Source organism: Sinohyriopsis cumingii, chromosome 9 (assembly GCF_028554795.1).
Source record: "Sinohyriopsis cumingii isolate HCF-2022 chromosome 9, ASM2855479v2, whole genome shotgun sequence".
Classification (NCBI taxonomy): Eukaryota; Metazoa; Mollusca; class Bivalvia; order Unionida; family Unionidae; genus Sinohyriopsis; species Sinohyriopsis cumingii.
The window spans coordinates 138,328-165,620 of record NC_142969.1 but is presented as its reverse complement, the minus strand read 5'-3'; the positions used below and the strand labels follow the sequence as shown (position 1 = coordinate 165,620).

The 27,293-nt window shown below is 37.0% G+C and overlaps 1 protein-coding gene across 1 annotated transcript in view; it reads right to left on the bottom strand.

Moving 5' to 3' along the window:
- Positions 1-6,529: 6,529 nt before the first annotated feature.
- LOC149791148 (zinc transporter ZIP4-like) overlaps positions 6,530-27,293 on the bottom strand; it is a 104,327-nt gene continuing 83,563 nt past the window's right edge. The window contains exons 9-14 of the mRNA XM_089969596.1: positions 23,470-23,525; positions 22,802-22,885; positions 20,437-20,515; positions 16,253-16,405; positions 15,249-15,436; positions 6,530-11,753 (exon numbers count right to left, since the gene is read on the bottom strand). Coding sequence (XP_089825722.1) covers positions 11,622-11,753; positions 15,249-15,436; positions 16,253-16,405; positions 20,437-20,515; positions 22,802-22,885; positions 23,470-23,525 — 692 coding nt within the window. The 3' untranslated portion in view covers positions 6,530-11,621. The remainder of the gene's footprint in view (positions 11,754-15,248; positions 15,437-16,252; positions 16,406-20,436; positions 20,516-22,801; positions 22,886-23,469; positions 23,526-27,293) is intronic.

Here is a 27,293-nt window from a genome sequence, read left to right as displayed (position 1 = left end):
TGCACGGCAGACCGTCACCAAATATACGCAATATACACAGGTCTCGTAAGTCTTACCAGGCTTTCTAGTGTGTCACTTTTCCGCTAATCGCAAATGTCACAATTGCTGCAATATATTGTCGGCGCGTTTTTGACATGGGCGCAAACGACGGGACACCAAAAATTAAGGGTATGTAAAAGAAAAACAGTCATTAAAATTGCATTAAAATATTATTTGGTATCGTTGCATTTTGAAAGATTCGACATAAGTTATTTGCCGTTTCACTTCATTTTTTAAAAATAAAATACAATTAACATTTCCGAAAGTACACGAATTTAATAAAAAATCATTTGTATTGGTATCTTTTTCAGTTAGTTTATGGACGCGTGAATATTTTAATATGTAAATAAAAATTAAATTTTATTATGATTTTAGGTAAATATTATTTTCATTAGCAATCGAAATTCTAATATATTTAACATTTTATCCTGTTTTGTCCCATACCATTTTGTCTGCACTATTTTAACCATACCATTTTGTCTATACCAATTAATCCTAGTACCATTTTGTCCCATACCATTTTATCCGTACCATTTTGCCCGCACCTATTTATCTATACCAATTTGTCCAATACCATTATGTCCACTTAACATTTTGTCCATACCATTTTGTCCGTACCATTTTGTCCTAGTACCCTTTTCCACGTTGAGCAATGAAGTGATACGTGATGGCGATGAGAACCGTGTCGGCAATCTCCCTAAATTAAGTAACAACTGTTCAGCGCCTTTTGACGAGTAATCTGTCTGCGTGAACCCACACTAGGGCGCAACATTATTCTGAGATATTTGTACGTGTCAGGAGAATTAGAAGTGGAACAAGGAAAGCTACTGATCCCATCTGGTGTTTTACCTCGCCAGGATTTCTCGCGTAACCCGTCACAGCAATACACCAGCGATATATTATCTACAAAGGGACTGTAGGTACCAGTAACCAAGCATTGTTTTGTCCGTGAGGAATTGCAGGTGATATCCGGATACATGCAATTACCGCTTGAGTGGATATACACACGGGGTAAATCAGATAACTGAACAGCGCCTGGGTTGATAGCGATTTGACCACGGTTACGCTCAAGGTACGCCAACAAGACGATGTCGCGTTCATGACCTAGCCGAGTGTCAATGTAAATGATGATGAACTGTCCAGAATCACCAGCGTGATAAGTCAATAATATTTCGATGTTGCACTTGTGGCAATGGTTGTCTTGCCGTTGTGCTATCGTATGATGTACATGATAATTAAGTCAAGTCCGTGTTAGCTGATGCTATCGGTCGCAGCGTCGGTATGAGTTTAATCTTTTTTCTCAATCAACGAGCACGAGAAACTATTTAGTGAGTTGGGAAGCATTGTGGTCTGTAGACTAGTGATCTGACTGAAAATCACTATGGGCATCTGTGTATGTATGATTTGGAGTTTCACCGTTGTTTTAACAATTTTCAGTCTTATCGTTAAGATGTCTGCAGACTGTCAGTTTATAGTGATGTCTAGCACTGGGGCATCATTCCGCGGACATGTAGCATGATGTCCCACCCAGTCACATTATCCTGACACCAGGCCGACCAGTCCTAACATTAACCTCTTAATGCTAAGTGCCAAGCGAGGCAGCTGCAAGTACCATTTTTGTGTCTTTGGTATGACTCAACCTATTGTTTCGAACTCGTGACTTCCAAAATCTGAGGCGGACTCTATAATCACTTACGCCACCGGAGCGGTTCTGGAGATCTTCAACATGTATTTGGCCCATGACATGGTCGGTTAGTGAGATCTGACCATTCGATGCAATCGTCGATGGTCTGGACATGTTTTGGACGCAATATTGCTAATCCTTTATTATGGAACCTAGACACCTGTGGTACGGTTTAATGGCTGGTGATGTAACGTCTGTCATAGGTTTTAGTGTCAGCTCTACATTTCTTGCGGACACGGATACAGGACTTCCTTGAGAATCAGTGCCAGTATGTACTCGTGTATTATCTGGCAACGATTTTCCTCTGGATGATACAACAGTGGCACGGTCGCATCTGAGAATCCTAATTAAAGAAGTTTAAACAAATCTTGCTGATCTTTATCGAGCATTTGCTTGCTTGAAACCGCAATGCTATTGTCTGGAGTCCACGCACGCATATATGTTTTCATTGGCTTTACTGGAATACTTGCACGCATCTCCGCGTACTTAACTTTATCAGAATTCAAGCTGATTCTGAATTTCAGTTGTTTTAAGAGCTTGTCCATCGCACCAAATTAGAAATTGACGTCTTCGTACCATTCAGCATAACTACGCAGCCAGTCATGGGAAGATTCACCCATATCTGGGATGGTTGTCCCTGATCTTCATGCGTTATAACGCACATAGGTTTTGTGCAACCCATGTGAGAAATGTTTCCATAGTTTTTCTCGGGAGAGTGCAGATTTCATCTCAGACGATCACATATGGAGTGTATTCTGTCCCAATGCGCACTGAATCCCACACGTCGCCACACCATCCAAAAAATAAAAAAATGATACGTTTGTGATTTTTCATTTCTGTGTCTCGTCTCTCGTGCAAACGTTTGTGTTTTCGCCAGCATGATCACATCCAAGGGTGAAACAGTTTGATAGCACGCGCTGTCTTACCTGAACCTCCACTGCAGTTGAGGTACAGGAATATATGATGCCAATAGAATCATTCAATGACATTGCCGTTTACATCGTTGAGACCGTGGTTGAATTATTAAAGATAATCTTCGACGTCGCGCTTGTACTTCAACGTGATGGTGAGCAATTGTTTGTGAACTCTTCAGCAGAAACTGATCGACAAGGTCCGATATAGGATCACTGTTGAAGTACAAGAATCGCACTAGATGATGCCGTGCTGTCGCGAAGAGATCACTGCGATATAATGTAACTATGCGTCTTATGGGAAATTGCAGATCTGGTTATCATGCATGTGCTTTATGCTCGATAAGCTGCTGCCGCGCTGAGATTGACCAGATTTGTTCAGAATACCACACGTTGTTGTTGTGTTGACCATCCGACACTTTATTATGCATTCAAACGCTGGTATGTCAGTGAGTTTTGCACCGTTGTCGCGAACATTTGATTCTCAGTATTTGGATTTTGTTTCGCTTCTGTAACACTAATCCGTGGCATTAGTAATGTGCTCGATAACATACTGAGCTAAGCAATTCATTGTCCCCTAAGGCATTGGCGACAGATTGTCAACAAAGGGTATTTCATCAATAAACACCATATATTATAGCATTAACAGGATATGTATTCTCTTGACAAATTTTATCAATGCCAATTAGCAGACCAGGCTGGGACGTTTTTGATAATACAACAATTTGCTGTTCGTGTCCACGTTCCTCTCATACTGGTTCCATCTTGTCTCTTGTCGCCGTCGAGATTTTGTAATACAAATTTAATATTGACAATATAGTTGCGGTCGGGCAGAGGCTTGATAATTTCACGAGCACGTGTAGCGTCCATGTCTGTCTCATAGATGATGTGGCAACCGCGAATTCTAAGATACGACTTGAAATGTCGGGACGTTTAGTTACGTCTCGTTGCTCGACTAGCCACGCTATAAAGACATTGAAAGCATGGTTAACGGTAGACTCAGACCAGCCACGCTGCAAAGACATGGAAATCAGGGTTATGATAAAGGCATGGAAAGCACGGTTAACGGAAAACTCATCTATGGCATGAGATATTTCGCAGAATTTTCATCCGTGAGGAACTGACCGGTCAAGGTTAAGCTTTGTGTCACTAACATATTCGATTTAGGATTGTCACTGTAGTCCATCCATAAATATAATCATGTCAATCGTGGCATGAGATCATCCAGTTTCAAAATTGCTCGTGGCCAAGGAGACGATTCGAGTCAGCTAAGAATATTTTTTCCAATGGAGAGAGAGAGAGAGAGAGAGAGAGAGAGAGAGAGAGAATAAACATGCTTTTGTGTTGCTATACCATTGTCCGGACGTTGCTGTCTACTGCTCGTGTTACATCGTTCGCGATACACATATAGCATTTGTTAAGTCTTTCAGGTCCAATATCATCTTTGTAAAACCATCCGGAGACTCCTCACAAGTCAGTCTGCGATGCCGACGAAGTGCGAGGCGCGAAATACAAAAATAACTATTCTTCCACAACTGTATCAAATTTTTCTTCGCCATCCTTGTTAGTTCTTCACTGCTATGTTCTAGCATTTGACCTTGGAGAATGATGATGATAGTTTTCAAAACGTTCAACATGTTCGAGAAAACCTCGAAGACACATCAACGGATTAAATTAAAGTTACTCAATGTACCTAGCCCTTGTTATTTATACTATGCAATGAAAATTCATATTGCGAGGTACGATGACATTATATATCTGTAATACTGTTCCATTGTTGTCCTTGTATACATACAGAACAATATATCTTCAATTTAAAACTCACTATTATCCCGCACACACATGCAGCTTGGATGATCAGTACCAGTCGCCAGCGTAGTCTACGACCAACACATGTCTTGCTCAATGCAATTATTCCTCGCAGACCTTTCCCACGTTGGTTGCACGAAACAGGACCATCACTCTTGTGATTACGATTAGTATGATTCCAGCAGTATTTTTTCACACACTGTGGCTCCCATCGAATTGTTTTTCCCAGGAAAAGCCATGCACTTTGATTTTTTCTCTAATCATATGCATTACCGTTATAAATTCCAGTTAATAATTTATTAATTGTGCATGCTTGTTTTGTTTTCCTTTTTGTGTGGAGGCGTGTGCATGTAAATATTCCTGCAAACCGCAGATTTGGCATGCAGATCCACCTAAAACCCTCGTATCTGAAAATTTTTAATCAGACACGCCAAATATTAGGCAGCACCACACAAGACCGCAATCTCTGCTGTTGGAAATGGAATGGTCCATTACTCACTGAAGCATTTCAATCGGAAAATTGCTCAGCCATTTCCATCTAGTTAAAAAAACATAACCTCGTAAGTATTGCACGAATGCACATACATTTTTGTGATACAATTGCAACATATATTAACCAGTACTTTGCTATATCAACCAGTACTTTGCTATATCAACCAGTATTTTGCTATATCAACCAGTACTTTGCTATATCAACCAGTACTTTATATCAGAAGGTCGACAATGTTCATACTGTGACTTTGTCTTGTTCTGCCGTTAAATTGTGTCGTGCGAGCAAAAGTAGTTCCAAATATAGTTAGTTCTGCATGGCAGCTAATTAGAAATGATATTACTTTCTCTCCATTATTTCATTATCATGTTGCGGGAATAAAAGTAAAAATTACAAGTGAAGGCATTGAATTATATGTCAAAATCTCGTACTGTTTTCTTTTTAACACCATTCACTTTGAAGTTTGGGATTATCAAACAATTACTTCAGAGTCTCCTTAAGAGAGTTGAAGTTATTCGAGTCTTATCAGAAAAAGAAGAGGGTGATCCGATTGCTCTTCTATTTGGGAGGTAAATAGAGCTTACAAGTAGTTTGCAGTCTTAGAATGCATAAACGGCATGTGTATGTGTATGGTGATTTAGATTTTTAACATAGCTTTAACAATTTCATTTTAGCCATTTTGCTACGATGTCTGAAGTGTGGCAGATTATAGTTATGTCTAGCACTGGAACATCTTGAAGCAAACGTGTAGCATCAGGTCCCACTAAACCGACCAGTCCTAACACTAACCTCCTAATGCTGAGTGCCAATCAAGGCACCTGCTACTATTATTTTTGTTAGTCTTGGGTATGAATCTGCCAGGGTTCGAACCCATGACATCCTGCGTTCGAGCAGACGCTCTAACCACCAGGGCCACCGGAGAGTTTGCATACACGGAATTGATCGGCTTGAAAAAAATGGACTGACCTTTTTAATTTTGTGATACGTATTGGTAACGAGTGATGTCGTGTATATATCATTTTTAGAAAATCATGTCATTTGGGGTTGCGCGATAATCGGTGATTTTACTAAATCAGACTACCTTAAGCATGCATTGCGCGATGGCAGATCAGGGTCTACATTATTCGCATTTTGGTGTACATTAATCTATTAGCAGAAGGGCCATAGGTCAACAACGTTCGGTTAACTCCATCTTTATCCCTGGTTATTATTGAAATTCCTCAAACGTCTATATGAACTATTTGAAATTATGGTTAAAAAGGACACAGTGGGTACTTTGTCAGGCTTTTAATGGTGTATGTATGCATTTGTCGAGGTAGGGGTGGGGAAATTGCAACGCTTATGTATAGGGATTGAATTTATGTATGGATTTTAAAGCTGCCACAAGTATGTAGATGAAGCACGAATTATATCCTTCTTCAGACGAACTAATTAATGATACCCGAGTGCAATTACGAAGGACAAATCAATGAAATAATTATTTACTGTAAAGTGACATCATTTGAAACGTTTCTGAAATTATCCAACGTGTCTGAAAGTCCCAATTTGAATGCGGAGTGCACGCACAGAAATAAAGAATAAAATAAAATTAAGACCTTTACCGACTTTTAGATTTTATACTTATGTAGGATTTCTATAAAAAACGAAACAATAAACAATAAAAATTCAGGAAAAAAGTAGGATGATTTTGTTATTTTACAAAATGATAGAAGCAGCTTTTCCTTTTAATGCAGTTGCAAAAAATACAGGACATCAATTCATTCATTAATAAAGAACATCAATGCATTCATTAATAAAGGACATCAATATATACATTAACAAAGGACATCAATATATACATTAACAAAGGACATCAATATATACATTAACAAAGGACATCAATATATACATTAACAAAGGACATCAATATATACATTAACAAAGGACATCAATACATTCATTAATAAAATACATCCATACGTTCATTAATAAAGGAGATCAATATATACATTAATAGCAAGTAAAATATTGACAAATGTTGTTACAGAAATGTGACATAATTTTTACAGCTAATTCTTTTGTCGTTTAAGTATCAGATTTGTCTTTATCCAGAGGTATATTAGATCCAAATTTCCTTGGACACAAAATCAATTAAATCCATAGATAAATCAACAGCCCTGTACACAAAATAAATTAATTCCACGGATAAATCTTCAACCTTGGACAGAAAATAAATTAAATCCATAGATAAATCATCAGCCAGTTAAGTATTTCATGACATAGTAGCCATGCGAAAATAATCGTTCTATGACACAGTCCTTTAAAGCCATAAATAAATAACCAATCATTTAATTATTTTGTGTACTATATTTTATTTTGTTCATTTTCAATGCTCACGGTTAACAAAATATCTTAAATCAATTGACAAAAGATGAATAAAAGAATATGACGTAGCATTTGTATGAGATGCGTTTGTGTGTCGGTGGGTGTGATTTGGATTTTTAACTTTAACAATTTTCAGTCATATCGCTATGATGTCTGCAGTGTGGCAGTTTATAGTGATGTCTAGCACTGGGGCATCATGCCGTAGACATGAAGCATTATCTCCCGCCCAGACACATTATCCTGACACCAGGCTGACCAGTCCAAAACTAACCTCTAATGCTGAGCGCCAAGCGAGACAGCTGTTACTACCATTTTTTAAAGTCTTTGGTATGATCGGCCGGGGATCGAACCCACGACCTCCAGCATCCGAGCCGGACGCTCTAACCACTAGGCCCCCGGAGCGGCAGTATTATGAGATGCCGTAAATGACAGTGTTTCATTGTTTGTACAATAATACAGTGTTTCATTGTTTGTAGAATAATACTTGCATGATAAAGGGGTGTGAACAATACAAAAGTAGCACACTCGCTTAATAATCCTGTGTTTCCTCATTTGATATGGCAGGATGTGCAAGGGCTGCACACCAAACGTCAATGATTTCTGACGGATTGCACCCTGCGGCCTTTCTGCTGGGGGTGTATTATCCAATAGGCACAGTAGGCACTGTGCCTAGGGCCTATGACAACTATTTCCCTCTCCCCCCACTTTCAACGATAATACTTACCAGATCATAGTACCTTAGAAGAACTATTACTACCTCGCAAATCCAGCCATTTCAGTTAAAACGTTTTAGATAAATAGCTAAACGTTATTTGCCCACCTAGGTCGCAGTAAGGTAGAGTGATGTCCCTTTGATACCAGGATTAGCGCGACAAATCCCGTGCACTCGTCAGTTTCTACTGGAGTGGAAGGCACGCTCTCTATAATGTTAGGTATATGATGATAATATAATGGATAACTACAGTTAGAGAACAGTTCGCTCATATATAGCATATGAGCGAACTGTTCTCTTGCTGTAGTTTGCTGCGACTGTCCTAACTTCGTGAGCAGATATGCAAAGCAAATTCATTAGTCTAGGTTTAGTCCGATTTGCGGAACAGATAGCTTATATATTCATGACGAAAGCATCCATGTTGTTCCATCGCTCTTCGACTCTATGGAGTCAAATGAGTAGTGATGTCCCTCGATGCACTGCCTTGGTCTTCCTGAAATAATACGCCAGAGCTCGCACTGGGCCTGTAGATGTCACTGAGATGAATTATCCAATTTAGGCAGGAATTATTATAAATATCTGAGTACCATGAATGATAGTCTGCAATTAAGGGGCTTCTTCACTGATTTTGCCTGCCAATCGTCAAAGCAGTGAGTAGGCATGATATATAAAGAGGTGAACTAGTGAAGTTCTTGAGATCAGTTCAAAAGGGTATCTTGTTCAGGGAGGTTAATCCTAATGATACATTCCTCTTGGGAAAGGATCCAGTGTCATTGGCCAGGTGATATCCAAAATGAACAGAAAATTGGATAGGTCTTTGGTTTGATTGCTATCCTTTCTTCCATTATAACATAGGGTCCAGTGATTGTGGTACTGTAAGTTTAATTGTGATTGTTGCCAAATAATTCTCACTGAAGAGTCATAAGCATGGCTGCCTACATTGGTATAAAGTGCTCTTATGCGCTCCTCTGAGAATATATTCCATTGCCTTCGTATGTCTTTAATGTGGATGACCACGTCACTTGAGGGAATCTCCACCACTTGTTGTAAGAAGTATTTGTTCTTAATAAAGATCCGTACATGCAGGTTCGTTAGCTATATATTGGGATGAAACTCCTGACACAGTGCATGCGTAACACTCATTCTTTTGATTCCTGTATCAGCTTCAGAACTGAGGTATCGGAGAAGTGTATACATTTGGCCATCCAATTCCCAGAATGGGTATCAATTAGCCATGCCTTCTGGATCCGGGACATGTGAGACAAATGCTCGGAGTTTGGAAGTCCACTTGTCGCCAATAGGTCTATTACACATCGATTCCATCGAGCATCTATGGAATGAAAAATGAGGGATGAAGAGACCATCCCGTTTGTATTAGTTCCTTCTTTAGTACAATGAGTCTGCCAGCCTAGGATACGTCGAACTTAAGTGTGGAATTCTCACTGAGGACACCGCTGTATAAATCCCCCCCACCAAAAAAAACCAAAAAACAAAGTTGTCGGACATAATGAGAACTCCATTCCCATTTAGGTTCGTCTGCCACCAATGCAAAGCTTTCAAAATGGTTTGCATCACTTGAACGTTGATATGTAAATAATGTTCCTAAGTAGACCACACTCCTACGTCATTCCAAAATGACTGGAGACTAGCTCCCCCAGTACACGAATCCGAACTGAATGTGATTACCGGAGGTTTTACGTGCAGTGGTATCGCCGATGCAAGTCGATAGTGATTTCCATGCCTTCAAGATGCATTCTCATATTGTGCATATTGTAAAACTTGGTACAATGGTAAATGTTCGGCTCCATTTCAACCACGGAATCATTGTTATGTATGTCCAAGAAAAACAACAAGGGACTAAGACGTCAGCTGCTACATTAACCGAAACTCGGCAGATGAAGGAATTCTTTGCAGATGGAATGTTCCATATAGAGAAGAAATCTACCATTGCATTATTTTAATTCTCGTTCCTGGGGGAAATATATTCTTACCAGAATATTGATTCCAGACATGTGAACCAAAACTTTTAAATGGTACGAGGTCGGAGATGTCCTTCTTGACAACTAGATTGAGAATGAGAATGTAACTCGTGAAATCATGTCTTTCTCCAGAATACAACTACCCTGCTGTTTTGTAGCCTGTTGTTGGCGAATAACAAAACTTCTGGAAGTCCACTGCTGGTATACGATGTCAATCTTGGTGCCTCAGTTTCTCTGAGGTGTCTTTACTCGCCCTCAAGCCTCTGTCACCCAATGGGAGCCTCTACTTAGAGACACCTTACAAGGAATGGGACTTGTTTCTAACGTGATGCAAGTGTTGTGAGACATCATCCTCGATATTCCTCTCCAACTACTTCACAGGTAGCACAAGCAACATTTGCTTCACTATCTTAATCCAGAACCGATGAAAACTGACCCTCAAGTTCCCTTGTCGTTAATAGACTTTACTATGATGAGTGAATTTCCGCTTTACAGGCCTGGGCTGAAGAAGTTTTTCACCCACTCCCATCAGAGTTCTAACCTCCTCTTTTCCTCTACATCACCTACCGGGTCTTCATTTCCGACATTAAGTGCAGGTATGTACCAAAGGCGCCTAAGAGAGTTTTAAGACAGCAAATTGATAATATACTGAAAGTTAGGAAGCTTTGTCGTCGGCAATAGGAAGAACAGAAGAAAAAAAATGAATTTTATGTATGGAGTATACTTTCCTTCGAAGATGAAATTACTCCAACTTGTTTTGAGGTATAAAACTTCCAAACTACTTGTTTGAATTTTGCGAGGCCTGCAGAGAACATAAAACTCGGCACAAGCAAAAGTAGCAAATGGTGAATTCTTGGGATTTTGTTGTCAATCCCATTATTAATGGGAGATAATTATCTACTCTACCACCTAGATGGACAGATAACCTTAATCCGTTGTGTGCTTATACATTCTAGATAGTAATGCTCTAGAGTGCATTAAGTTTCAGTAACTGTCGTAGTCAGTATGGTACACCTTGACTAGACATAAAGGTTAGGGTTAGGGTCATAGTCAGTATGGTACACCTTACCAGTACATAAAGGAGAAACAACATAGCATGAAAATCACCAGATAGACTACATGTACTAAGTTTCAAGACAATCTGAGTTTAATAAACAACAATAAACTGTGGCAGGAGCATGTCGAAAATATTCTTCTTTGTATCATCATTTTTGTATGCATCTGTCACAACTGGTTATATATACACAAAGTAATAGCCAATACAATGGTGCAGTAAGCAATTCGACCACCTGCCTGCACACAAAACTTTATTATGGGGCACAATCCCAATAAAACAGTCACTGCATGAGAATTTTACCCACCCACCCCTCCTGATCACACTCCCATCCAAGCAGATGAAGCGGTTACTTAGGTGGTTGCTACGCCACTCAGCCAATAACGAGGATTACATAATACAATGTAGAACAAGGATAATATAGTAAACATTTAGTTGAACCGATGCATTCATCACTTTGTAAAAGGAGAAAAATACTAATATTTGAGATGCTCTCTCTCTCTCTTGATCGATCATCTTCTCCAATAACATTATTTGACGACAGCAAGCTGTACAGATGCCATGATATTGAAATGAATTCTACAGATTGATCCTCTCCTCGAATATTGCCAAGATAATCAAAATGGCCGCGCCTATAAACATCCCAATATTGTTATAAATTACGATGCGGAAACTTCTCTCTTTCTTGCTTTTGTGAAGAAGATCTGGAAGCTGCGAATAATAATAATAATAATAATAATAATAATAAATATGCATCACTTAAAATAACAATGGGAAAAATAATAACATTAAGTATTAACAGAGAACATAACTTAATACAAATTCCATCGTGCAAAAAGGATAACTGAGAATGTACTATGCATCTTTTCTGTACTTAGCATGAAGCATTCTTCTCTATTGCACGAATTCATAATGAGTGAATTATACTCCTTGAACACAATGTGAGCATGAATGATAATGTGTATAAACGCGTAGTATCTATGAATGCTGTTGCTGTATTTAACACCATTTTTTCAGCACATGATGGGCTATAAATGGCGGCCAGCATAAGGAGGAAGAACCCGGAAAACCCACGGCAAGAATCACAGACCCATGGGAAGGTACTGGCAAGCTTTCTGACATACCAACATTGATCGAGTCCGAAACTTGAACCCACGCGGACAGAGGTAAAATGATAGTAATTGGAAAAGGCCAGTTGTCCCCAGCATGTATGAATTATACTATGGTCCCCAGTATGTATGAATTATACTATGGTCCCCAGTATGTATGAATTATACTATGGTCCACAGTATGTATGAATTATACTATCGATGAACTTGGAGTTCGCATGATTGATATATGGTAAAAGCTCATATATAGCACGTATAAACAATGTAATGCGTGAATTAGTAGTGTGTATCAACGATATATTGCATAAATTAGTAGTGTGTATCAATGACATATTGCATGAATTAGCACTGTGTATCAACGATATATTGCATGAATTAATAGTGTGTATCAACGACATATTGCATGAATTAATAGTGTGTATCAATGATATATTGCATGAACTAGTAGTGTGTATCAGTGACATATTGCATGAATTAATAGTGTGTATCAATGATATATTGCATGAACTGCATGACTTCGTAGTATGTATCAATGATATATTGCATGAATCGGTAGTATGTATCAACCACATATTGCATGAATTAACAGTGTGTATCAACGATATATTCCATAAAACTAGTAGTGTGTATCAACGATATATTGCATGAATTAGTAGTGTGTATCAATGATATATTGCATGAATTAATAGTGTGTATCAACGATATATTGCATAAAACTAGTAGTGTGCATCAACGATATATTGCATGAATTAATAGTGTGTATCAATGATATATTGCATGAATTGCATGACTTCGTAGTATGTATCAATGATATATTGCATGAATCGGTAGTATGTATCAACCAGATATTGCATGAATTAACAGTGTGTATCAACGATATATTGCATAAAACTAGTAGTGTGTATCAACGATATATTGCATGAATTAATAGTGTGTATCAATGATATATTGCATGAATTGCATGACTTCGTAGTATATATCAATGATATACTGCATGAATTGGTAGTATGTATCAACGACATATTGCATGAATTTATAGTGTGTATCAACGATATATTGCATAAAACTAGTAGTGTGTATCAACGATATATTGCATGAATTAGTAGTGTGTATCAATGATATATTGCATGAATTAATAGTGTGTATCAACGATATATTGCATAAAACTAGTAGTGTGTATCAACGATATATTGCATGAACTAGTACTGTGCATCAACGATATATTGCATGAATTGCATGACTTCGTAGTATATATCAATGATATATTGCATGAATCAGTAGTATGTATCAACCACATATTGCATGAATTAACAGTGTGTATCAACGATATATTGCATAAAACTAGTAGTGTGTATCAACGATATATTGCATGAATTAGTAGTGTGTATCAATGATATATTGCATGAATTAATAGTGTGTATCAACGATATATTGCATAAAACTAGTAGTGTGTATCAACGATATATTGCATGAATTAATAGTGTGTATCAATGATATATTGCATGAATTGCATGACTTCGTAGTATGTATCAATGATATATTGCATGAATCGGTAGTATGTATCAACCAGATATTGCATGAATTAACAGTGTGTATCAACGATATATTCCATAAAACTAGTAGTGTGTATCAACGATATATTGCATGAATTAATAGTGTGTATCAACGATATATTTCATGAACTAGTACTGGGCATCAACGACATATTGCATGAATTAATAGTGTGTATCAACGACATATTGCATGAACTAGTACTGTGTATCAACGATATATTGCATGAATTAATAGTGTGCATCAATGACATATTGCATTAATTGCATAACTTCGTAGTATGTATCAATGATATATTGCATGAATTGGTAGTATGTATCAACGACATATTGCATGAATTAATAGTGTGTATCAATGATATATTGCATGAATTAACAGTGTGTATCAACGATATATTGCATGAACTAGTACTGGGCATCAACGATATATTGCATGAATTAATAGTGTGTATCAATGATATATTGCATGAACTAGTACTGGGCATCAACGATATATTGCATGAATTAATAGTGTGTATCAATGATATATTGCATGAATTAACAGTGTGTATCAACGATATATTGCATGAACTAGTACTGGGCATCAACGATATATTGCATGAATTAATAGTGTGTATCAACGATATATTGCATGAACTAGTACTGTGTATCAACGATATATTGCATGAATTAATAGTGTATATCAACGATATATTGCATGAACTGGTAGTGTGCATCAACGATATATTGCATAAATTAAAAGTGTATCAATGATATATTGCATGAACTAGTACTGTGTATCAACGACATATTGCATGAATTAATAGTGTGTATCAATGATATATTGCATGAATTGCATGACTTCATAATATGTATCAATGATATATTGCATGAATTGGTAGCATGTATCAATGACATATTGCATGAATTAATAGTGTGTATCAACGATATATTGCATGAACTAGTAGTGTGCATCAACGATATATTGCAAGAACTTGTATTATGCATGAACATTACTATTCATGAACTCGTGTCATGCATACAAAATAGTCTGCAAATGCCCCATATTGACTTTCAAAATATAATTAACGACTTGTTTCCTTATATCTTTGATACCACTGAATTTCCAATGACTTTTACCTGACACAAATGCTATGATTGTGGCTAGAACATAACATTGAAAAAGGATCCAATATGTGTTCAGTCTCTCAAGGCCTCTACAGAAACACATAACCCTAACCCAAAACCACTAGGACTGTTTAATATAAATATATCTGCAATATCATACTGAGAACATACAGAAGATAGAATGTTTTGTGTCCATGAAAGCGCATGTATTTATGTGTCTGTGTCAGTATTACCTATAAATAATTTCAATAGCGTAGTCATACCTCATAACGTTTCCTGCAATCGTCAGGATTAATTTATTTGGCATACACATGTTTCGTTTTAAAGATGTACGTGTATGTGTATATGTATATGTATATGTATGTATGTATGTATGTAGAGAGAGAGAGAGAGAGAGAGAGAGAGAGAGGGAGGACTGAGGGATAGTGAGTGAGATTTACCAGATCTGCAAGAGCTATGTACAGGAAGAGCCCAGATGTGACGGAAAATATCCATTTCCTAGTAGTGGCATGTACGGACACTCCCAGCCCTAGATACAACCCCAAAAGGGCTGTAAGGGAGGACATCAGATTCCAGAATATGGCTCTGGCTACAGTGAACCCGGAGCTCAGCAGTACTGCGAAGTCACCTGTTTGGGATGGATATATATATATATATATATATATATATATATATATATATATATATATATATATATATACTGCATAACAATTCTCAGAATTATTTGAGGATTACGGACAGATCAAACGATCGCATTTTACATCTTCAAACCATACTCTCGCCACTTTTTAGAAAGAAAGAAAATAATGAATTAAAGATAGAAAGAGAAAAAAGAGAAAAACAACATAAAGTTATATTTCCCCATTTATGAGGACATGTACAATAAGGAAGGATTCGTATTTATGGTATCAGAGTTTTGCTGATGAAAACCGTGCATGGAGTTTGAAAACAGATGCATATCCATTACATCCAGGCATTTAACATTATATATTATGTGCACTCTGCTGATAAAGGAGATCAGAAGCTAAAAAAGCAAATAAAGAAACAAACAAAACAAGGAAAGCTAAAAACAAAACCTGAGAGACTTAAATGTTCTTATTAGCATACTAACCTCGGGTGTTTAGCTAAAATTTTAAAACATTTTTCCTATTGATTGAAAACTAATTTGTACATGTCTCAGTAGGTACCAAAAGCATTATAGCATGTGATACATCAAAATAAAAAAACTGATAGAAACAATTGTTATATGATAGAATTTTCCACCAAGTGATAAATGAAACGGAATTCACCACCATGATTGTCTGATATTTTTTCATCGATTTCATGTATTTTCTTCAGCGTGATTACGAAGATAATTGGTCCTCTTTAGCAACTAAAATGTTTAAAATGTTCTAATTTGTGAATGCGAGAAAATAGTTTGAGATAAAAGAGACCTCAGACTTACCGAATTCGTGTGGAAGCTCATGACATAATACAGCTATTGTGGTGGCAATGCCAACAGTGACACCTTGTGTGAAGGCTGCACCTATAGCTAAACCATCTGCAAAGTTGTGGATGGCATCTCCGATTATCACCATCAGAGCCAGAGGAGCTATCGCTAAATTTTAAAAAAGCCAACCGCCATTATATTAGCAGAAATACAGAAAGAAAACACAATGCACGCAATCAAGCAATTCATCGTAACATTATTAAAAGTCACTCGTGTTTATATACAGGCAGAATTTATGAGGGATGTCCTTGCAAAAAAAGACATTCACGTATAATTTGCTCACTTTAACTTCGAGTTTACTGCCAAATAATCCAGATCGCAGTTGGAAAAAAAAGTTTTTACAACTTATATCATCCTTTCCTAACATTGTGAAAAATTGCATTTTGGATATAAACATACAACCCATCCCATCTTTAACTCACTTTACATGGATGGCACGTTGGTCACTAGGATTTATGTTTAACATCCAATAAACGTGTCAGGAATTTAGTTGAAAACACAATGTGTGGACATATGATTTTAGAGCACTATAATAATAATAATAATAATAATAATAATAATAATAATAATGATGATGATAATTTACATAATTAGCTTAAGAACTAAAATACCTCAAGGACCTCTTAAAAGTAACATGATTATATACAACAAAAAAACCCCCCAGACAATCACATACACATGCGTATAATTAGCAGCATACTCACATACGCATGCGTATACTTAGCAGCATACTCACATACACATTTTATACTTAGCAGTACACACATATGCATGTATATACTTAGCAAAAAACACTAACATATGCATGTATATACTTAGCACACACTCACATACACATGTATATACCTAGCAGCACACACTCACATATATATGTGTATACTTAGCACACACTCACATAAGCATGCATATACTTAGCAGTTCGAGTCTCGGATTCGGCCAATGTGGGTATGTGAGAAAGCTTGCCAGTAGCTTCTCGTGGGTCGGTGGTTCTTTCCGGGGTTTTCCCGGGTTCTTCCTCCACCATTAATACTGGCCGCCATTTATAGCCTATCGTGTACTGAAAAATGGCATTAAACCACACACAACACCATATACTTAGCAAAAAAAACACTAACATATGTGTATACTTAACACACACTCACATATGCATGTGTATACTTAGCATACACTCACATATGCATGTGTATACTTAGCATGCACTCACATATGCATGTGTATACTTAGCACACACTCACATATGCATGTGTATACTTAGCATACACTCACATACGCATGTGTATACTTAGCACAGACTCACATATGCATGTGTATACTTAGCACACAATCACATATGCATGTGTATACTTGGCAGCATACACTCACATACACATGCATATACTTAGCAGCACACTCACATACACAGGCATATACTTGGCAACATACAATCACATGGCATGCATATCATACTTAGCAGCATACACTCACATATGCATGTGTATACTTAGCAGCACACTCACATATGCATGTGTATAGTTAGCAGCACACTCATATATGCATGTGTATAGTTAGCAGCTCACTCACATATGTATGTATATACTTAGCAGCACACTCACATACACATATGTATACTTAGCAGCATATACAACCAATCTATTCAGTTTCTTTAATCCTCCTCACCAACAATCATCAATACATACGAAGCTGCATAATCAATAAACATGTAATAAGCAATACAAATGTCTCATTGTCACTGCATTACACATGCTTAGTTAATCATCTACACCTAACATATATATATATATATATATATATATATGTGTGTGTGTGTGTGTGTGTGTATTTGTGTTAGTATATTTCCTGTATAATTATAGGTTATGTATAATTGTATTTTGTACTTATCCTTCTGAAGTTCACTGTGAACCTTGCTAGAGACACTGACGTTTTTATTTTGTAAAAAAAATAATAGTGGTGATATGTGATTGGGCTTCAGTGGGATTCTCTCATAGGCAAAGGTGTGGGGACCCTATGGCCTCACTGGGAAATTAACATGGGAATGGCATTTGAGTCTCAGTGGAAAATTAACATGGAAAAGGCATTTGAGTCTCAACGGGAAATTAGCATGGAAATGGCATTTGAGTCTCAATGGGAAATTAACATTGGAATGGCATTTGAGTCTCAATGGGAATTAATATGGGTGACATCACGGTACTGGAGACTGGCTGACTTCAATTGGGCTGGAATTTAGTAAAGACTGGGGGTGGGTGGGAAAAGTGTTACAAGCAGCTGACCTCTGTCGGGTTGTAATTAAGTAACAGTGTTTGAGTTGACTTCAATATGTCACTATAATCAAATAATGTTTATAAGCTGAAAACAAAGACAATTTGGGGTGGGGGGGCAAAAATAGAAGAGTTGGTATTGCCATAATTTTGGATGGCCTTGAGAGCATTGGATTCTATTATTACAAAGTGTACTTATTGGCAAAACTCATGATGTATATACTTCACTGTCACAACAAAGTGTTGATTATGATATGGTTAAGGAATCCATCTTGAAGGATTATTAGTTGGTACCTGAGACATATCAACAAAGGTTTAGGAACTGTAAATAAGAAACGACAGACCCATGTCAGTTTCACACATAGTTTTGATGTGAACAAAATACTTTATTGTTGTTCTAATATCAGTCTTTGTGGAATCAGGTTTAGTTATTTCAGATATAATTTGAGAAGATTTATTCAAATTATTTAATGGAATTACAAAGTACTCATTGACATTATAAACCAAACCACTATACTGGGGATTATTGTGAATTCATTCAAAGACATTTTGGATGGTATTATTGTGATACATCAAAGACTGTTAGCACATTAGCACATTCAAGCTACTGGTACATCAACATTTTCAAGATTGACTTAATTTGACACATTTTATAATTCTGAACTCATGTTAGGACATTTAGTATTATTTGGGGTTTAAGTCACAATATTGTAAGTTCCTATTAAAGTTTTATTTCGTAACTTTTTGAATTTTGCTAAACTTGTTGGTTTTGCTTATTCTGTTACTTAGTTTAAGACCCTAGAATCGTGGGTGTGCTTAGAACTTTTAATGTAGCTTTAACAATATTTCAGTCCTATCACTTTGATGCCTGCAGTGTGGCAGTTTATAATGTTGTCTTGCACTGTGGCACTTTCCCATCCAGTCATATTATCCTGACACCAGGCCAACCAGTCCTAAAATTACCCTCTTAATGGTGAGCACCTAGTGAGGTAATTGCTATTACCATTTCTGTAAGTCTTTGGTATGAGTCTCCCATGATCTCCCATATCCGAGGTAGATGCTCTTACCGCTTAGGCTAACAGAATTGTCAAAAACGCATGAGACAGAGAGAGAGAGAGATGGAAAAGCATAGGTTTTTCCAACAAAACTGTATAGAATATCTAAGTCAAACAGAAATTGGAGTTAATGAAAATAACTTGAAAAATATTATTATGTTTTTTATGGAAATTCATCGCTGATCTAGAGATTGTGGGAGTGATAGTCTACTACTGAAACAATATTGAAACTTGTGTATTCATGAGGCATGGGCATATCACAGTTTGAGATACCAACATTATTCATATATCAAATTGCATTATGCCAACATCATAAAGGTTTCTTCCGATCATTTTCATCCTGGAGTTTCAAAATAAATCAAACATATTTACCCAAGTAGCTCATCTGGTCGAGCGTAGGATTTGTAATTCTAGGTTTGTGAGTTTGAATCCTGTCCAGCCAGTAAGGGTTGAAGCCTCCGTGTTTCCTAGGGAATGGCATTGTACTTTCATTTTGATCTAGTCCATAATGTCTTCCAAAAATGGTTTCAAATACCAACCATTTTCAAAATAAAATCAGATACTATGTCTCGAGGTCAAAATAATAATTATAATGTTTTCTATCTATGGAACACTACAGATGATTCAATAAAGCGGTGGTGGCACATCTGTAATTCCTGTCCTACTCCACGATGAAAAACTTCCTCCAAATGCATACAGGGGAAATAATACCTACCTCTACACAATGGTGGTTTGCTGATAGCATGAACTGATTTCTAATTTTGAAGTCACAGACAAATATATATTTCACAAACTATGGAACAAGCTCAAGAGGCAGAGTATTAAATACCTTTCTTTATTTTTGGCTCTGACAGGCTCATGTCTGATTTCCCACTCTCACACAGTTCTGCCTGTGAACCTGTATTTGACTGTAAAAATATAAAGGTAACTGAATATGACATGAAATGTCTTAAAAACTAACTGATCATGTCAACATATAAAACATTCAAGTGAAATATTTGATATAAAGATTAGACAAGAGCCATGGAAAGGAGCTGTGGTTATTATAATGGACTCACTTCTAGGGGGTTCAGGGTTCCATTCCTGCTTCGACCAGATGGGATTGACTGTAGTCGTGTAGTTTTGGGCAAGGCACTTTAATTCTATTGCCTTGACAGTAGCTTTCATGTTCTGATATCACAATTAAATTTGATAACACATATATCAACCAATCAGATTTTATAGCACATATATCAACCAATCAGATTTTATAGCATACATAACAACCTATCAGACTAGACAGCACACACATTAACCAATCAGACTAGACAGCCCACACATCAACCAGTACACACATTAACCAATCAGACTAGATAGCACACACATCAATCAATCAGACCCAACAACACATACATCAACCAATCAGACTAGACAGCCCATACATCAACCAATCAGACTTGACAGCACACACACCAACCAATCAGACTAAACAGCACAAACATCAACCAATCAGATTTTATAGCACATATATCAACCTATCAGATTTGATAACATACATATCAACCTATCTGACTAGACAGTACACATATCAACCAATCAGACTAGACAGCACACACATCAACCAATCAGACTAGACAGCACACACATCAACCAATCAGACTAGACAGCACAAATATCATGCAATCAGACTAGACAACACACACATCAACCAATCAGACTAGACAGCACACACATCAGCCAATCAGAGATGATAGCATTCACATCAACCTATCAGACTTGATAGCACACACATACTTGACCTTTCTGACCAGATCGTCTAACTCGAGTAGATTCTGATCTTGCTAAAAACTGTTAAATTTATACAAAAGTGATTTTCTTTTTAAAGTTTTCAAAAGATTCATCTGCAAAACATGGAAAGAAGAACAGATCTGAGTCTAATGTCATGATCTTTAAATCTGTAGCTAGTTTGGCAAAGCCCCGATCATATATACAAGCACTTGCAGTAAGCTCAACTGAATTGGATTGCAGGAGTTATTTCCCCTTATCAAAATGAGTCTCTTTGCATTTGGCTAATGTTAAGGACTCAATGTACTAATGTAGCTTCCACAATAAATGCATTCAATAACTTTAAATTTCTGAATGTGCATGACAAAGCCTCTAATTTTCAGTGCAGAGATATCCTTGCTGGAAGCTTCTGTGTAGAGTAGACCATGTTAATTGCAGAATTTTGGGATCAAAAAGTGTTTGAGATATGTATTTTCAATTCTGCACCCAAAAATCAGTTGCTAAATTACAGTAACGAGTTTTCAAACCTTAAATCTGTCAGATGTCTGAAATTCCATCAATAAAACATTGTTTTCCTATTTATTCCAGTTACAAGTAAGATAAACTCTCAAAAGAAAACATTTTGCTAAAATATGGCTTTCATTGTCCTGGCCAGCCAAATCCATATGTACTTTATTTTATGTGTACCTCTTTCTTGATTGGTTCCCATTACTCAATATAATTAGTACTGTGAGTCCTATATCCATTCCTGACAGACCAATGTATGGTAGAATAATGCAGGAATAAGCAGTGCACATAGTTCTGATTGTCCAAGATTACATTTGTCAAATTTAAATTATATTGCAAGTTCATGCGTAACAACAATAGCAATGGTGTATTTCCGGCATCATATAAGTATTTGAGCTTCATTTCAGAAAATAAAAAATTTTAAAATAAATCAGTTGACTCAAAAGTTACCTTGTTTGTTATCATCATTTATCTCCCTTCAATTAAGAATAAAATATATTTTCTGCCTTGACATCATTGCTTTGATATATGCAATACATTTACAATGCATATTTTGATTAAGGCACTTCTGAGAGAGAAGAATTCTAAAAGCCAACGAATTAGCAAAATATGAGATGTGTGTCTGTGTGAATAGTAACTAAAGATTTTGCCATTTCTGCTAAAAGGCAACTTGGCAAAGGGACATCTCACAAAAGTCACATATATTATAATAGGAAGTGGTTCTACATGCAATTTGCTTATTCTGGCTAGATTCTGAAAAGACTTTTGTACGAGTCCACTGCTTCTTCTGTGGCAAAGTATTGTTCTGGCCTTTGTGAGAAAGAGATTAATACTCTGTTAATTGAAATCGTCATTAACCTGGAAAAAGAAACAATCACGTGGAAGCAAAGTGAAATCAGTAAAAGATGATAAATTGTCCGTACCATATCCTGTTTGTTTTTTGTGATGGCAGAAATTTCTATGTCATGAGAGTGATGCAAATCATCTTCACTATTGTTGTTTCCCGACTGAAATTCATAATGTAAAGACACAATGTAAAGACATAATATAAAGACATGATGTACTTACTCTTATATAGGTTAGACTTGTCTTCAAGAGTTTTCACAACATATGAGTTAATAGTAAATAGACTTGTCTTCAAAAGTTTTCATAACATGAGTTAATAGTAAATAGACTTGTCTTCAAAAGTTTTCACAACATATAAGTTAATAGTAAATAGACTTGTCTTCAAAAGTTTTCACAACATATGAGTTAATAGCAAAAGTTGATATAGTGACCAAATACAATTTTCCTAATTTTCTAAGGACTGATATCAAAGCATGATAATTTCAAGAACAATGTCTTTAATATTATTTCATTGTACTGTTGCAACAAAATACAGAATACATTTGAACAAATAATGTTCTCAGAGTTTTTGTTATTTAATAAGCATCCTATTCATCTTTTATGTGTATATCACACTAAAGGATGATAGTACATTTAACTGATCTTGATTTGACTGAATCAAATTGAATTGCCGAAAATAAAAAAAAGAAATCTTGTGGAATGATTGTCTGATTAGAGGAGATTGTTTACTCAATAACTTTCTTACCTTACTGATCTGAATACAGCTCATAACAAGTTCAAGTAGATAAAATAGATAGATTCCTGAAAAATATATACGAACACAGTGGTAAGTTGTTGTTGTTGTTGTATGGTTTAACGCCATTTTTCAGCACACGATAGGCTATACATGGTGGCCAGTATTAATGGTGGAGGAAGAACCCGGGAAAACCCCGGAAAGAACCACTGACCCACGAGAAGCTACTGGCAGGCTTTCTCACATACCCACATTAGCCGAATCTGAGACTCGAACCCACGCAGACAGAGGTGAGATGGCAGTGATCTGTAATGGTGAGCGCTTTAGACCACTCGGCCACTCGGGGCCCACCACAGTGGTAAGACTCCAGGTCTTAAAATATGTAACATAAATAAACATAATCATCAATTTAACAAAATCTATAAGACTTTTTATTTTTCTACAATACAAATTGAATATTCAAGAAACACTTACAGTTTTGTGGATCAAATTCCATCTAATCCCAAATTAGTGTATATCCAAAACCAATGTCTGCTTAGTAATTCAAATGAATAATTTAAACAAATAATTCCTCTCGAATTAAATTTGAACACAACTGTAAATTGTGAATAAAGAGGATTTCCAGAGACTGTTCTAAAATAGGTCTTAATTATTTGTTGACCAAATCCCTAATTATATGCATTTTCACTTGACTTTCAAGGTAATACAATGTCTAAAGGAAATACCAAGTCCAATTGTAAACATAGATGACCTTGAACTCTTGATATGTAAACATGCAAGTAACTGTGACATCTCACAGCATTCTGTTCTACATGTTCTAAAGTCATTATTATAAATCGAAGTCCTAATTCTGAATAGGTTTGTTTGGTTTGGGTTTGTGATTTTGGGGGTTGTGTTTGGGATTGGGGTTTGGTTGGGTTGGCTTCGGATGGGTTTAGGTTGAGTTGGGTTGCAGTTATGTTGGGTTGGGCTAATTAGGGTTTGTTTGATTGTTTAGTCAGCATATCAATGCATGAAAGGTTATACTGCTGAGATGATGAGAGTCAAGTGCTTTGAACACTAACGTCAACTGAGGGATAAGCTAATATATGTAAGGCTTTTTGCACCTTATTTGAACCATATATATTGCTAACATCTTTCCCCATGAAGAGCTTTTATGTTACAGCTGGTACCCACCATTTCGGGTAAGAGAGCACCACGTGACGTCACATACAGTATAGAGGTGCGCAAGCATTCCTGCGAAGTGAATCGATGTGACATTGTTTGAGTATGGCTGAAACTAGGAATGTGAAGTATGGGAGTGCGCCTGCAGTGGAGACGAGAAGTGATGATATGCTGGCTACAAAAGCCATGGTCATACTTCCAGAAGAATGGATTTTCATTTCTCTTCACCAGCATTTGTACTGGCAACAGTACCTTCACTGCCTTCGTCCTTGTTACCTTGAGTAGAAGATTTTAGACAGAGACAGAATTTTTATTAGATAAATGCTTACAACAGCAAAAAGAGGCAGAACATTCCTTTGTCATTCAACAAAGCAAGAGGAGTAAATGAATAAAACTAGAAGAGACGAGAAAGTGTGAAAGAGTCAAGGATTTTTGTCAAAGTCAACGTCAACATTGTGGTCAAAGTCAAACGTTGACTGTGCTGCTAGGCAGTTTCGGCAGAATTAAGATATCTGAGAAAAATGTATCAGGCTTCTTTAACATGACCCAAAAGAAACAGACCTTCCAGTGCCAAGTCTTCCAACCCACCCATCACTACCTGTATGCTCACAACCACTGAGAGGCCATCATCAGCAATGACCCACAGCAGCAGGAGTAGAAGCAGTAATTGGTTTGCTAAGGGTATAAGGCAGTTAAAGTTCAACGTATGTTAACAAATACATATATCCAACCGTCTTTTTAAGGGCCACCACCTCTTTAGAACTGATATACTATGCAAAGATTCAAATACGGTACAAATTAAATCAATCCCTTTTTCCATCATGTTTGAATGATGTACATGTGTGAGTTCATGTGTGTTTGTCCATAGTATAAAAGATCAATGCAACAGAGATACTTACTTTTCCTTTGGTATATTCACTTTTGCAAACCACAACAAAATTTCACAACACATGACCAAAGGTCCATTTTCTTCTTCTTTCACTCCTTTTGAATTTTGTCACTGGTACGAACTCACCCTCATCATCACTTTCTTCTCGTGCTCTGGATTTCCTGCTTTTCGGGACTACCATTGGTTCTTCTGCATTTTCGAAAGACCTCTCCTCTTTCCTCTCTTGTTTCTTTGGTTGGTACTTTTCCTTCTTAGAGCAATGAAAACAGGTATCTTGGGCTCTGTTTTTCTTTTCCCCTGCCTTTTCTTCGCTTTGACAACATGGGCATTCTAGAGCCCAATGTCCTTTCTTCTGACACATATAGCTAGCATCTTGGCGTTTATCTCGAGGATTAGTAGTCCGTCATCTTCTCTAACTAAAGATTCTTATGACACCCTTCAAGGCTCTGATTAGAAGGGTAAGTTTTATTCTTAACTGAACGAATACTCTGACTCTAAGATAACTAACCCTATATATAGGGAGCCTTCTGCATGTAATGAAATTTTGCAATTAAGATGAAGAGATCGCACGATTTAAATGAGAAAGCAAAAAGCCAAGACCTATATGTCGAATCACACACGAGAGGTACACCTACAATGTGAAATTTGGAGTTGAAATCAAACGTATCACCTCCGAAAGTAGGTTTCATCACTAATTTGTGGGATTCCTTGTTAGCAACCCTGAAATGATGGCAGAACCAAGATGAGCTTTTGAGACTCTTCTTTCATCACAAAAGTTCGAAGTCATGCGTATGTATCGAGTTTAGCATCTTGGCATAACTGAAACCCTCCAAAGTCGTGGACAAAATTCATCATGTTCAGCAATCCAATGACAAGCTTTAAATCAACGATGGAAAAGCTACACTTTATATGACCCTGTCGCTTTCATATTGATACTTCTCTATTTCTGTGTGAAGTAAAGATTTTTGACACTTTCTTGACTTTGAATGCTTACGAAGATGTGTGTGCCTTCCCTGAAATATTCCAATAACAATGGTAGTCTCTCAGCCCCAAAACAGCAGCAACAGCCCTCTATTAGAACCTTTGGAAACTCCTTTTACATCGAGCAACTCATCAGAGAGCAGAACCATCGAATTATGAATAGCCACTTTTACTTAACTTTCAGTTCCATGGATGGTTTTCCCAACAGTACCTTGTGTTGTTTAATGTCCAAATTACCTCAGCTCATCCAGTTGGACCAGGAAGTGCATTGGGAAGTCAGTTTGATAGAAATAATTCATCCCACGCAAGTCCTGAACATCAGTGGAAATCAAACGATGTTTACTGTCGAAATCCTCAACAGACAGGTGCAAGACCACTTGGACAAAAATGATCCTTGCTTTCACGAATCCAAAAGACCATCGCCAGTCTATCCTCAGTTTAGCATCTATACCATGTAAATTCCTACAGGCTATTATTTTAGTGCTAAATATCTGGCATAAATGATTGCAACTATCTTCAACGATCTGTTTGTCAAAGCCCTTTACAAAACGAAACAGTGAACAGATAAAATACTATAACATAGCTGGTCGACTGAAGCAGCAGAGGGGGCGAATCGGACATTTTGTCCAATCGTTATTTTGCTTAATTATTACTTTCTGCACTCAACGATCTAGTGTCGTCAGCGCCTGGTAAAAAAAAAACGACGTCGGTCCATCCTACACGATGGTGACGTCATTTGGTTTAATTAACACCTTCTGCGCGTCGATCCCCAGCGTCGTCAGCGTCCGGTAAGCACGTCGAC